Source organism: Cheilinus undulatus, linkage group 1, assembly GCF_018320785.1.
Source record: "Cheilinus undulatus linkage group 1, ASM1832078v1, whole genome shotgun sequence".
Lineage (NCBI taxonomy): Eukaryota > Metazoa > Chordata > Actinopteri > Labriformes > Labridae > Cheilinus > Cheilinus undulatus.
This window is the reverse complement of record NC_054865.1, coordinates 12,773,721-12,788,685: the sequence shown is the minus strand read 5'-3', so window position 1 is coordinate 12,788,685 and position 14,965 is coordinate 12,773,721. Positions and strand designations below refer to the sequence as shown.

The window sequence follows — 14,965 nt, the reverse complement described above, 5'->3', positions numbered from 1 at the left end:
TTAGCTTTATATTTAGCTTTGTTTAGCCATGCTAAATATTTGTGCTATAAACTGGAAATCAATTCTTCTTCACTGCCAAAAAGAACTGTATGCACAAGTTACCATTTTAGAGCAGTGAATAAGAACCACTGCAGCAGCAAAGAATGGTGGCTGCATGAAAGTTTTTTCTCTGAATGTGAGCATTAAAATGCCAGTGCTGTCATACATGACAAGAAGTGACAGTTTTTTAAAAGTTAGATAACTTTTGAACCATTAATCACTGCCTCTTACTTGTTTTTGCTCTTGAAGCTAGCGTGCCTTCTCATGAGAGGCATCTGGCTGCAGCCCCTGGGCAAACCTCTACGCTGGGGTGTTCGGTTGGAGACTTCTACGCTGGAGCGAAACCTCTCTGCTGGGGCGTGACGTAGATTGCCCGAGCTGGTGGACCTCTACGCTGGGCGTGACGTATATTACCTGCGACGAAATTTCAGCTCTATCCGCTTGCCGACAGGCTGACCCTAAATCTAACCAGTCGGGTTTTAATGCCTAAATCTAACTGGTCGGATTTAAACACCTAAACCGAACCAGTTGGGGTTTAATAGCGTAGACCCATACGTACGGGGCTATGCTAATGTGTCATAAGCACAGCGGTGTAGTCATGCTAACAACAGCTAGGTCATGCTAACAACAGCTAACACGCTGCATGCCCCAGCGTAGGCTCGGGCAATGACGTCACGCCCCAGTGAAGAGGTTTCGCCCCTCCGTAGAGGTCTCCAGCTGAACGCCCCAGCGTAGAGGTTTGCTCGAGGGCTGCAACCAGACCCTCTTGCTTCTCATTGACACTATTGATGCCTTTGAATCCCTTGCGGCAGCATTTTCAGTGAGCCTGGAACTCATGTGACTTTTGGGGACTTTAATGATTAGATCCACACCAGTAAATCTGATATTGAACGTCTTTTTATCCATTTTAATTGACTTACTATCATTTATTACCACTAGCTTGCATGCTATCAATAATGCTCACCGCCATATTGTTAATCCTTTGTGAGGGTCTGTTGGCCAATGGCAGGCTATTCCATAATTAAGTACGTCTTGCTGCCCAGATAGAGCATAAAGGAGAGAGACAGAGAGAGCATGTGATGCAGCCCCCTGTATTATTGCTATTTTAATATTTAGGAGTAAAAGTACAGCAGGAAAACAACTTTAGGGTCAAAGAGATGCTGTACATTATGACTGTATTTGTTGGTATTGGAATCGTATCGGGAAGGAAAAAATGGTATCAGAACATCCCTACTTGGAATTCAGCTCTAGAATTTCCAGTTGGTTAACCAAAATCTTAATGTTTTTCGTCCATTCCAGGCCACAGTCCCAGTCACACGCTCTGTCTAAGCTGCAACTATGCGGTTAATGGCTACTGCCCTGCTGTCATCCATCCATGCATTAGCTACACCTCTTCTCCCATTCAAGGTTGCGGGGGGTCTGGAGCCTATCCAGCTGTCACTAGGTGAAGGGCAGGGTTTACCTAACCAGTTTGTTTTTGGTCTGTTGGAGGAAACCAGAATCCCTGAAAAGAACCCTCATATGCACAGGAAGAACATGCAAACTCCACACAGAAAGAATTCAACCCAGGAAACGTCTGCCAACCAGTGATTGAACAGTTAGCAGATGAAAAAGCTTTGACAGGGAGAGATCAAGAGAACCTTGCAGTGTCATCTTAACAAAAACAAAATCCTGCTTCTTTCTGCACTTGTGTGAATGAAATGTTTGAATTATGATTTTTTTTCTTTTTATTTTATTGAGCATTTTTATTAATTACTTCAGTTTCCACTTTCATGTTGACATTGCACAGCTGGCCATTATTAAAAGGGCATGTGTCACATTTGACATAGGCCCTTGTGGATTTGATGTAGATCTGACTTGGTTTTTCTTATTTCTTTACAGAAAAAAAAAATTCAGGATACAGTTTAAAGCGTGCACCGTTCAGATGACAAATACTGAGACATGACTTCTGGTCCATACTGCCCATCCTTATTAATGAGTGTAAAATAACATTTCTGGTTTTAAAGTGTTTTATTCATAGTCCTTAGAGGTTTAGTTGAAATAGTTGAATTGAATGACCTGTGTATCAGAGTCACCAGCATGCCTCCCCCATGTTTAACCCTCCCTGATCACTCACCACAAGCTGTTGCATTACAGGTGTCAGGTGTTCATATGTACATGGTGTTTGTCCCTTTTTTGTCACGCCAACCCACTGTATGTTTTGACTGAGGCAGCAGCCAATGTGGGGGGTCCGGCTCAGTGCAGCCCCATCCCAGAGCTGCAGAGTTGGGGATTGGTCAGAGAGCTTGTGATGGTGCGTGTGAACTCAGGGCCCGCAGGGAAAAGGCATCTTACTCGGGCTGCCTCGCGTCTGTCATGTTTTGTAAAGGCTGCCAATCTTCCTTTTGTTGCTGCAGACAGCAGTGACAAACAGGAGAGGAAATGGAGAATCTTCCGTGATGGGAACAACATCGGGTTCGGAGGAGGAGGAAGGATTTCCCCCTTGGGAGAGGGCCTCTAGCATGAGGATCTGTGTCCCTTACACGTACCCACCGCCCCCTGAGAACCTTAACACCCATGTTTGTTGTTTTCTTAGAGGTCAGGTTTCTGGGTTTTACTCTGCTATAGCTCTCTTTAAGGTGCACAAATGAAGATAAATTGCAAAATAACTAAAACTAATAAAAAAACGTTTTGGATCTTGATTAAGAAATATAAAGCATGTAGGACAATATAACAGTCAAATACTACAGGAAATGCCCCTCAGATTTTTTTTCAGGTGTTAATTTTGGTTAAAAAATAAAAATAATCCTTGTGGGATTTTCTGTGCATGACTGCGAGAGTGATATTTTGAAACTTAAGTTTGGATGGAGGACTTCTCTATAGTTCGTGCTTGTACAGACATTTTTGTGCCTTGTGTCTTGCCTAAGGTCACTTCATCCAGGCAGATGTTTGCTGGAACGGGGAGATGTTATTTACCAATAAACTCCTCTGTCATGCTCTAGTTCTGTTTAGTCAGGAATAACCAAATATACAAGAGCTTTAACATGCCATAACCTCATATTTTCTCCCTGCAGATTCAGGCTTGGTGGTTCCCAGCATTCCCTACGAGCTTCATAAACGTTTACTGGCAGCTGCAGAGCGCCGGGGTCTTTCTGTGGAGCGCAGGCTAGAGACGACCGGTGTTTGTTCCTGTCAGATGGCTCTCACTCTGCTGGGCGGACCAAACAGGTAAGGAGTATTGGGTTGGCTGCTTTGGTGGTGGCTGGTCAAATAATGTCTGGAAAGCAAACATAGTAAAATTTTGTAATTCAAACAAAGCTGCTTGTTCAATTCAGATCTTTGAATTTCTCACCTTTTTTAATTGGTTGTCACCACGGATCCATTTATCAACTGAAAAAGGCCTTTTATTTAAGCAAGAGATGATGCTTAGCCACTAATTTTACCATCAGTTAAGGAAATATCTTAATTTGGACTATTCAGCGCGCTAAAGTTCTAAAAAATGTCAAACAGGATTGAGTGCCATTCATTTAGCATGGCTAAACACAGATTAAAATATATTATGCATAAACTATTGTGCTTAAAATTCAGTGTAAAGGACACTTTTACCTTTTTATCACCTAATAAGTTCATATAATCAGAAATCAGAGATGAGGTGAGATAGTATTCAAAGTATGTCAGTATTTTCTTCAGTAAATTTCTAATGAATTAAAGTATTGATAGTGCATCACAGTAAATGTTTTACATTTATTTTGATTTTATTCGTTGACTAATTAAATTACGATTTGAAGAAAAAGAATATTTTAACTAAGAGTAATGACTAAAATGTGGTCATCGTATTGACTAAATCTGGACATATGTTACTCTTTTAAGACAAGTGTTTCTGTTGGTCTCAGAGGTCCCCAAAACATGCCTGTGAAGTTTGCAGCTGAAAAACACCCCAGTATTGGATTTTTGCATGTCTAAAAACCCCTCTGTTTCAGCCCTGCTCAGAACGAGCTGTTTCTGTGTCTGTAGCTTTAAATACTACTGAGCTCTCTGACTCCACCCCTGACCACGCCTCTCTCAGGAAATGGATGTGGCCCTCCTGCCCATAGACATAATAAAGAGTAGACGCCGCATTGGCTGCTGGGGCGCAAGAAATATGGCCGCCATCTTGGTCCGGTCATCCTACCTGTAAACATAAACAGAAGCAGCAGAGAATTCAAGATGCCAGAGCACTGTGCGTTATTCCTGTGCAAATCGGCGGACTATTGAGAACAGGGCTTGGTGGATTACTTTTCATAGGTAAAATTGAACATTATTACCCACACTGATTAAATCAGCAGGGGGTTATGTAAAGGGTTCCATATCTTTGTATGTTTCTTTGTTTCTTTGTTTGTATGTGTATGTGATCCGTGCACCCGTTCGGTTTTTCTCAGACTTCGAATTTTGAACACCATAGTAATCAATGGGAGCGTGAGTTCCTCGGTGGCGCTGCTTAGACGTGGGTCTGCCGCCTCAGACGGCCATTCTAGTTATTGGTTGTATTTTGTAAATAGAATATTATTGTACTGTATTTATGTCCACCAGCAAAATCGTAGCCAGCTAACGTTAGCAAGGCTATGTTTACAGCCAGTGTTCACCCAGCTATTACATCAACTGAGACTTTTTTTAAAAAATAGAAATGAAATTATTAATTTAAATAAATTTAATACATTTATTAATTGAAATATTTTTTTAATAGTTATATTTTTTCTGATATATATATATATAAATATATATATAAATATATTTTCATTTTTTCTGATATATAACTTCTGTCTATTGTGTTATATCTTATATATGGATATATAATATATTCATATATTGTTTCTTCATTTTTCAACTTATTAAAATAGCTGAGTAGTACACAGTCTGCTTCTCTTTCATATATTAGTGTTTATATATATGCGGGGAGGGCCAACTGGACTTGGGGGCGATGCTAACTCAACACATGACATCATGAGGGAAAAAATCTGAGAACGGCTTTTTTCAGCACACATTTTCTGAAAAGTGGAGGGAGGGAATAAATTTTTCTGGTACTTCAGGGGATTGTGGACAGGCCAGGGGCACATATTTTTGTTAGAGAAGCCTCAAAAGTGATTTTTTTGCATAATATGTCCCCTTTAAAGAGAAAACTGTATAAAGGATTTTAATATGTTGAGTTTTTTTTATTCATTTTATTTTCAGCTTCCAGGCATCAAATTCAAGGGACAATGAATATAGTAGTAAATCAGAGAGAGACAGCTTACAATGATGTAGTAAATGACCTGCAAGGTTGGACTTGATTTTTATTATCTTACCTATTGATATTAAACAAATGAAACACATGTTCTTTATTTTTACTTGTTTTAATCAACCAATCTTAAGTTTTGGACATAAGGAGACCTCTGCAGATAAAAAAAGACCTTGTGAACAGTTTACAAAGAAGGGTTGGTTCTCATTTTCAAATTATAGCCCTCCATGTTGTTTCTCCTGTCTCCTCTCTCCTTCTCTGTATACAATGTTTCAGTTAAAAGATGTAAGGCTGACTCAAATCAATCAAGTCAGGGTCCCTTCTAATGATGACTCACCTTGGTGGGCAACCCAACAAAAAAAAAAACAAGGTAATTGGTTCTTGGCACACCTGTCATTTGGTCTGATTTACAGCAGAGTGCAGACGGAGCCAATGTCTTCTGTTTAATTATAAGAAGAATGTGCAACAAAGAGCCAAACATCCGTGCCTAAGTAGTTATACAATCATTAGAGCTGGTCCACGTAGCTTGTTGTTTTCATGTTATGTTTTCTGGTTTCCATGGCAATCATCTTTACTACCATGTTTCTACATGAGTGAGCAGGTGTTAACCTTGACCCCCCCCTCAGGAGGGAACAGAGCAGTCACCCTCCAGGTCAAGAGACTGTGATCGGCTGAGGCAGCTCTGTTTGGTTTAGTTTACCTGCAGCTTTATGAGCACTGGAGGCTTATTTAAGATCAAAGAACATGAGCGCTAAGGCTCCAATAACAAACACACATATTGTCTTATATCCTTTTATCGGTTTAGCACGGTAATACTTACATGTCTCAAGTTAACACTAGAGCTGCTGTGAGCTCAGATCAAGTTCAATGTTATCCTCCAATACTAGGATCAAAGACATCACAGGAATGCTTGAATGTGCAGTAATTAATAAGTAATGGGATCTTTTCTAAGTACTCAAGGTCGGGATCTTTAACCACAATCAGAGGGTGGGCAACACCTTCTTTATAGCAGTAGCTTCCACCAGGTTTATTACTGTACCTGAATTTTCAACCTTGACATGAGAATCTACTGATAACAGCACTTGTTTTGATACTACAGCACCAAACGTAGAAGCTGTTGGTACTCAGTATTGTGTAATTTCTTATCTTTTAATTATCCAAAACTGCTTAACTCCTGCACACTCTGTATGTTTACATGCAGTTGGAAAAGGTATAATTATTGAGTTAATCAGACTGAAATTGGCCTTCAAAATGCATGTAAACATGTTAGTCTGACTGAAATCACACTAAATCAGATTTCTCAAAGTTAGACTAAAACACCTAGATAATGCAGTGGAGATCAACTTACACCTCAACCAAACCCAGGCATTTTTGCATGTGCTCCATAGTGTCAGGCCTTGACCCAGAGGTAGAAAAACTATCTGTTAAATCAGGGATGCAACAGTTCAATAGAGTTCTACACACAGGGATATTTATGATTTGACTGCAGGCTTTCTGCCTTAGCTCTCCCTACAGCCCATTTAAAACCTCCTGACAGCAGTGATGAGCTCAGTATTTAAAATATGAAAATCCTCGATATCAAAACATTTCATGTCCTCTTCCGCTGCATGAAAGATTTTATAAGCCAATTTTTTTTTAAACTCTTTTAACTGTTCACGGGTCAGTGACATGATGTACACATTTTTGCACCCAAATCCATCGTTTCCTTTTGGAAAAACATTAGCCAATTAATGGCATATATCAATTTGATGTGCCAAAGCTGCTTTTTAAAGATACAAATAACATATCCAATGTCATGTTTTTGCATCTCAACCCTAAAAAAACTTTTCCCTGATTTTGAAAGTTCTTAAATGTCAGTTTGGTACAACCATAATAATGGGACTTTTATCTTAAATTGAAGAGATCAAAAAAGATTGTAGCATAATTTAACATTTTTTTTAACTACAGTTGAACCTCATGGCCAAGTAAAATAGTTTCTATATTCTTTTCAAGTAAATATAAAAACATTCATTTTATGTCACAGGTGAGCAGGTACACCTGCCATGCTGGTACCAGCCACGTCAGTGGGTTCAACCAAGTTAAAACAGCTACATTTGATTTTACCTTAAAATTCTTAATTTCATTTAAAAATTTACAGTATGTACACACTTTCCAACAAGAAGAAAATTAACAATCATGTGCCAAGGTATTAGCTGGTTTAATTTGAAGTTAGTTGCAAATGTCAGGTGGTAAAACCAAAGAAAGAAACCTATATGTTTTATTGATCATATGATCCAGTCGCATAAAAGAACGGAGGTTTGGAAGATTTTGTTGGAGGAAAGCAATTAAAAAAAAAGAAGATTCAAACACAAAGTTTCAGTATCACACAACTATTAACTTTAGCCATTCATGCTATTCTCTCTGGTGAGTCTCCTCTCATTAGAAAACCTAGTGAGGTTCTAACATTATGCAGCTGTTTGCAAGGATTTTAAAGCTGCCTCTGGATTTTTCTTTTCTGTTTACTGTTGCTTTAGTTTTCAACTATTTTCTGTTTTCCTTAGAAAGGTCTTTGCTTCGCTCTTTCACAGGGATTTTTTGATGCATGTGATATTAATTTAAGAAATCTTTTTTCCCAAATATCATTGTATCGATATTTTATCATTTCAAGTCAGCAGCAACAATAGAACACGGTCATTTTATGATATTGGTGTGGATAACACAATTCTAAATCTTGGCTGCAGTCAATAGTGTGTCAAAACTATACAAATGTACGAAAGTATGTGTATTTTCATCAGTTTTAAGGAGGAAGTAACCCATATTAAAAAGATATATAGTTTATTCTGGGACACTCTCATCATACATTTAACCACATTATTGCAAAATATATGTACAGTTTACTTGGCGGAGAAGGCTCTGCTCAAAAGATTCTCCCTAGGCAAGTCAAGCTGCATGCTTGACTTTTTAGGGAGTGCATGGCTAGAAACCCCTGTATGGATAGATACATTTTTGACAATGAATACGATAAAATTAGTTTAAAAGAAATTAATACATAGTAGCATGAATCTGAATATGAGGATGCGACAAGCTTTATGCTATAAAGGAGGAGGCTGAGATGGAGGAGGTTACGCTTTGCTAGCAGCAGCAGTGTGGTGCATCAGCATTAATGCAGTTATTTAAAAGGACTGAGACTGTGATTGGCTGTGGGAGCTGGAAGGCAATAATAAGGATCAGCTGGCCATCAGCTGATCATGGCTGGGCATATGACTACCATGTCCTACATGAACTAATGCTTTGCTTAATCTTTATCACAATATCACAATGTACACTGTGATACAGAGCTATGAATTACAACACACCAAAAGAGGACTTGGAAAAAAACAAAACAGTACATTACAATATAATACCAAATGTTTTGACACAACCCAGCACGACACAAGGCAATTTGATAGGATATGAGACCACACATCATGATATGATGCATTGAGGCATGATACGATATGATACGATAAAATTTGGTTTACTGCATTACAGTACGATACACTTTATTGCCCCCCTGGAGAAAATTTGTTTTGGACTTCAGTGTTGCACACATGGAGCAGCCTTTACAGGATCAGTGGAAACAAATTAAAATCCACGAGGAAACATGAAGAGCACTACCCATTAAAAACCACAAAAATATGATGCACATTAGACATCCCACTTAAAATAATATTAACAGAAAATATATATATATAAATATAAATGTAAGCAGTACAATAAATCTATTGTGCAACTCATACAGCCTTAGGAAAATGGATATAGCAATCTGAAAGAGAGGACCACAAACTTGTTTTAAAAGCTGCTCAGTTTGTGTAGTGGGACGCTGTGTTGTCAGTCAGATGGTAAAAGCTTAACTCAGAGAGAGAGAGATTTATCACCTCTGAATGCATTGCTTCATTGCCCTTAACCTGCCAGCCAGCTTTGTAATGTGATTAAATTACGATAGGCATTAACATAGCCCTGGGAAGTCAGAATTTAATCTTTGAACAACTTTTATCTTATATGATCTAAGTTTAGAGTGAGATATTAGCCAATCACCATCCAGATCTAATGACATTGTGTGTACTGCTTGCAGTTTAGGTTAGGATTTTCTTTTATTGAGGTGTAACTCTGTCATCTCTGAATGTCACCAGACTCACCCCAAAGAACATCCACCAGAGACCCACGGTGGTCATCCTGTGTGGGCCGCACATCCAGGGAGCTCAGGGTATCAGCTGTGGGCGACACTTGGCTAACCATGAAGTGGAGGTCATCCTGTTCCTGCCCAACTTTGTCAAGGTGCAGGAGTCGGTGAGCAGTGAGGTTAACCTGTACAGTCGCACCAGTGGCAAGCAGGTGGCCAGCATCAGAGGTAAAACACCAGTATTAACAGAAGATGTTTAAATCCATGTCTAATCAGGGTTTAATGACACAGAGGGAGAGCATGTGTGTGGACTGATCCGTGTCCAGTGTCATGGTGATGAGTGAAAACACGACTTAGGTTAAATCCCAAACTCCATACTGCAGACTCGCGACTTTACACTTTTTCCCAGTAAATGTTTTGAGTGTTTCTGCAGAATCACTGTCATGTCATCAAGTATTTGAACACTTAGTTGCAGACATTTAATTTCTGTGCTACACAGAGTTCATGATCACATATTCATCTAATAAGTGTAAACAAACGTTTGGATATTGAAGCCGTATTCAGTGAAGTTTGTATGAAAAACTGTAAACAAACTTAGGCATGCTAGAAAACTGCAAATAGGTTTAAATAAGAACCTGTAGCCTAGTTCATAAATTTAGGGATTATTTATAGCATAGTAAATTTAAAAAGTTGTTGAGTTTTATGTGTATTATCGTAAATGAAATACAAATACACACTGGAGATGGGACTTTTTCAGGCAATGCCTAATGTCCAAATTGTGCACCCTGTGTCTATTCTTTATTACTGTATACCAACTTAAGCCCTCACACCCTCACACATTGCACACCTGATGCCATTTAAGTTCGTGAGAGTTCAGTGCTTTGGCTTTAATTTTCAGCCTTAGAGCATATGTGGGGAACATGTGTGTTGTTCTGTTGGAACAGACTGGCTAAGATAAATGTTGCCCTCTAGTGGTGGAGCAACCATATTTTTATTCCTGTAACTGAAGTGTAAATCCCTGGGGATAGAGAGTTAAGAATATCTTAAAATTATCTTCCAGTTTCATATTTTTAAAACATGCACAAAAAAAGTATTCTTTCATGATTTTTTTCAAACAACCCTGTCACAGTTTATCCACCTCCTCCTTTTCTACTATTCCAGACCTGCCAGGAACTCCCGTGGATCTGGTCATAAACTGTTTGGACTGCCATGAGAACCCACTTCTGAGGGAGCAGTCCTGGTACCAATCAGCTGCAGACTGGGCCAACAGTAACAGAGCTCCAGTCCTGAGTATCGACCCTGCTGTGAGTGAGCAGCGTCAGAATATTGAGGCGAAGTGGACTCTCTGTTTGGGCCTCCCTCTACCTTTAGCCGAGACAGAGAGCAGAGTCTACCTCTGTGACATCGGCATCCCTAAACTGGTTTTCCAGGAAGTTGGAATCAGCTACCACTCACCTTTTGGATGTAAATTTGTTATTCCTCTTCATCCAGTGTGACATTTTACTCACTGATACAGCACTTAGTTATGAGGTAGCAAAGGTTTAGAATGCAGCCGAAAAGTTGATACTTTGTTATAGAGATGCACATCCACAAGACAAGTCTGAGATCACATGGTGAAGACTTTTCCTCATGCCCTCTGGAAACTCCCAGGGGCTTCTGCTGGTTGCGTGCGACACCTCTTGTTTTTGAGAGGGAAAGGTTTCCTGTTCTTTGGTGTGTTTTGATAAGGGCTCTGTGCTACGAGGTGAATATGTTTACAAAATGCTGACCACTGCGAGTCTATCTCTACCCTCTGACCTCGTGACCAGTCAGAGCAGCAGAGACTAACTTCCTATTTCCTCCTTCAGATAGCAGGCAGGGACTGATCCTGCCCTTTTGACCCCTGCTGCTCAGCTCAGACTGACTAACCCAGGTCTGGCCCTCATCTGGGCCACAGATCATCAGGTCCGTTGTATTTCAGATCTCCTTTTACATCAGTGTTGTCAAGGTTTTCGATAGCTTGATACTTCCCAATACTATGGATGTCAAACTGTTACAATCAGCGTGATATATTTAATGTTTTAAGATGTATTTTGGAGATTTTTGCCTCTATCAGGTTGCCTTTTTTAATAGGACAGAGGTTAAAGTAGGAAATAGAGGAGGGAGAGTTAGGAATGCCATGCAGGAAAGAAGCTATGTGAGCCCAGGCCACTTGCTTTGAAGACATGGGGTATGACCCATCTACTAGGGCTTTGGCTCCCAGACAATCTCTATTATTTTAAAAATCAGCCATCCACTTAATAAGACAGGTGCACAGGAGAGGAATGAATCCATCAAAAACTGTGGGGAAACTCCTGCACATTGTCTAAATTTCCCAAATACATATACTCACTTTTGTATATGTACAATTTAGACCATTTGCAGGTGTTTGCTTGCAATTTTGTGTGATCAAACAAGAGACTACCTTATTTTTGGTAACTAGGGCTTGTATTTTTGTGGTACTAAAACAAGTTATAAAACCATAAGACTTTAATTGATATCAAAGTTTAAAATGGGTGACAGCGTGTCCATACTGGACATGATGTGAGCAAGCATCAGCAACAAAATCAGCTTGATAACAATGATTCCTATTGTAGAATCCCAACAGCACTGGGGTGAAGCAACCCCATGTGACTCGATAAAGTGTGATGTGGCTTACATTTTTCCTCCGTCATACAGTTACTATTTTCCTCTGTTGCTTGCATTGAAATGGGTGAGGAACAAGGAACAAGGTAGATGACAAGATATCAGGAGTGTCTGAAGGGTTTATTGATTTTCTTTCACTTTCCTAACTCAGCAGAGCTTGTTAGCTTGTTTTACAAGGTGGAGGGTTTACAGTGCGTTTAGGACCCCCTTCACTTTTTTTCAATTTTCTTATATTGCAGCCTGATGCTACAGTCATAAAAAACATTTTTCTTCTCATTAATCTACACTCAGTATCCCAAAATGACAAAGCGAAAACAGAATTTTAGACGTTTTTGCAAATTTGTTAAAGATAATGAACTGAATTATCACATTGACGCAAGTATTCAGTTTGACATTTAGCTCATTCAAAGTGACCAGTGGGTTCTTGATCACTTCTCAAGGCCCTTCTCTCCTGATTGCTCAGTTCAGCTGGACTACCAGCTCTTTGAAGAGTCCTGGTTGTGCCAAATGTCTTCCCTTTGAGAATTATGGAGGCCAATATGCTCTTGGGAACCTTCAGTGCAGCAGATGTTTTGTAGCCCTCCCCAGAACTGTGCCTTGCAAAAATCCTCTCTCTGGGCTCTGCAGACATTTCCTTTGACCTCATGGCATGGATTTTGCTCTGATATGCATTAGCAGCTTTGAGGCCTTCTATATGGAGGTGTGTGACTTTCCAAATCATCCATCTATTTTCTACACTGCTCATCCTGTTCAGGGTCGCAGGGAACTGGAGCCTATCCCAGCTGTCATCGAGTGAGAGGCAGGCTACCCCAGAGGCAGGGCTGACATACAGAGACAAACAACCAGGCACTCTCAAACTCACACCTACGGATTAAGAGTCACCAGTTAACCTAACAAGCGTGTCTTTGGTGCTGGGAGGAAGCTGGAGTACCTGGAGAGAACCCACTCATGCACAGGAAGACCATGAAAAATCCACACAGAAAGGCCATGACCGGGAAGCAAACCAGGTACCTTCTTGCTGTGAGGCAACAGGGCCAACCCTGCCATGCAGCCTCCTTCCCAAATCAGGTCCAGTCAATTTAATTTACCACGGGTGGACTCCAGTGAAGGTGTAGAAACATCTCAGCAAATACTGAGAGAAATGTGAGGAAACTGAGCTAAATTTTCATTATGGGGTACTGAGTGTAGATTAATGAGACTAAAAAATTTTTTTTTTTTGTTTTGTTTTGTTTTGTTTTGTTTTTTAACTGAACATCAGACTGCAACATGAGAATGTTGAAAAAGTGAAGGGAGTCAGATTACTTTCTGAATGCACTGTAGCTGTGCATTAATAATACCCATATCTGTTTAATGCTCTGACTTATTATCATGAAGGTAAAACTTTGCAGCTCAAAGCTGTCAAATGGTTGTCAGTGCAAAACACCACACTGCTGTTTGTGTGTAAAAGCACGATATGCAATACTATTTACAAAGGAAAACTTAAATTCACAGGTCAGATGATTAAACTTTTAAAGGATGTGTTGTGGACAATGAGCATACAATGCTGCATGATGCAACGTCTGACGCTTGCATGCAGTTTGGACACGGTGTAACTTTTTTTTTGTTTTAGAATACCCAAAAGGGTAATTTTTGTCTAGCATCAGTTGTAGCATGTTTCACTAAAAAGGTGCTTTGGCACAGAATTTATATTTCTATTTATTTTGGTTTATGCCTCAGGAATAATGAATAAAAAACTAAGAAGAAAAAACACTTTTTCTGCACTGCTGGGTCCTTTGACTTTATAACCACTGACACTGAAAATTAAAGGAGGTAGCAGAGTCCCTGGAGGATTAATTTTCAGTATTTCTGAAGTCTTGAACATTTGACAGGAATTTCAGGCACACATTCCAAGGATTAAGAACATCTTAGACCAGGTTAATCGCTGAAGATTATAGTTAGGTGTTGTGAAACCCTAATAACTGAACTTTTTTTTTCCATTTTTGACATTTCAGGCTCAGCCAAATCACATGAAATGACCAGCTTTCTCAGCACACTGACCTCTTTTTACCCTTCAAAAATACAAAGTCTATTTTTTAACTGGCAACTATGCATGGTTGAAGTTGTGCAAGGCACGTTTTTTTGAGGAATTCCTCAGTCCTTGAACCTTAAATGAACTGTTTTTCCAGCCGTGAAAATGTAGTTCTCAATCCTGAGGGTCAAAACAACTGTGCTCATAAGTTATGAATGAAAGATTTGAAAGCTTTTCTGTGTATTCACTCAAATAATTTTAACTCTTACCATTAAAAAAAATCCTTCATTGTAGTTCACCAAGAGAACCCAAACATTAATTTTACAGAGCCTTTGCTGTTTGATAGACAGGTGATTGATTTAGGTTGAAGTCATGGTCCTGGCTCTAAGAGTTGTACGAAGTTCTAAAGGATAAATTTGAGATTTTTTTAGTCATTCTAACCCTGAGAAATTTGAGATTGTGTTTTTTTATCTCTCAAGAGCTTGCAGAAATCAACTGCCAACATCCAGGTCTGCAAAGCCCAGAGGCAAAGAAGACAAGGTTTTTGGTGTCAGTGCTTCTACAAAGCTCTAAATAAGAGATGTGAATATTAATGTCAATGAAATATTAAAATTCACCTTAGAGCCTCCACTCAGGGACTCACAGGCAGTTTAGGACATGCAGACTCTTCTTGTGTGTTTTCATAGAACTACTATTCTCTTTCTTCTCCACTGAGGGGGATGTTAAATGAAACTTTGGTTTTCCTTTTGGGATAAGTCTCATCTTTATGTTAGCTTAGATAAGAGGAGGAGGAAGAAAAGAGGGGAAAGCTTAAAGTGAGAAGAATTTGTTACCGAGGTTTTTTAGAGGCCAGGGAGTGGTGTTTACAGAATGTGAAGAT

At 39.5% G+C, this 14,965-nt stretch overlaps 1 protein-coding gene across 5 annotated transcripts in view; it reads left to right on the top strand.

The window, feature by feature from the left end:
• LOC121527678 (enhancer of mRNA-decapping protein 3-like) overlaps positions 1–13,266 on the top strand; it is a 43,988-nt gene extending 30,722 nt beyond the window's left edge. Inside the window, exons 5-9 of one of the 5 annotated variants that reach the window (XR_005993444.1) lie at positions 3,093–3,246; positions 9,424–9,641; positions 10,575–11,157; positions 11,261–11,357; positions 12,832–13,266. Coding sequence is in view for 2 of the 5 variants with exons in the window: in XM_041814885.1 (XP_041670819.1) it covers positions 3,093–3,246; positions 9,424–9,641; positions 10,575–10,877; positions 11,261–11,292 (707 nt within the window). In the remaining 3 variants the exon portion in view is untranslated. Of the gene's footprint in view, positions 1–3,092; positions 3,247–9,423; positions 9,642–10,574 lie in introns of all 5 variants that reach the window. The other 4 variants (XR_005993442.1, XR_005993435.1, XM_041814885.1 and 1 more) reach the window with 4 other exon arrangements.
• Positions 13,267–14,965: the final 1,699 nt, after the last annotated feature.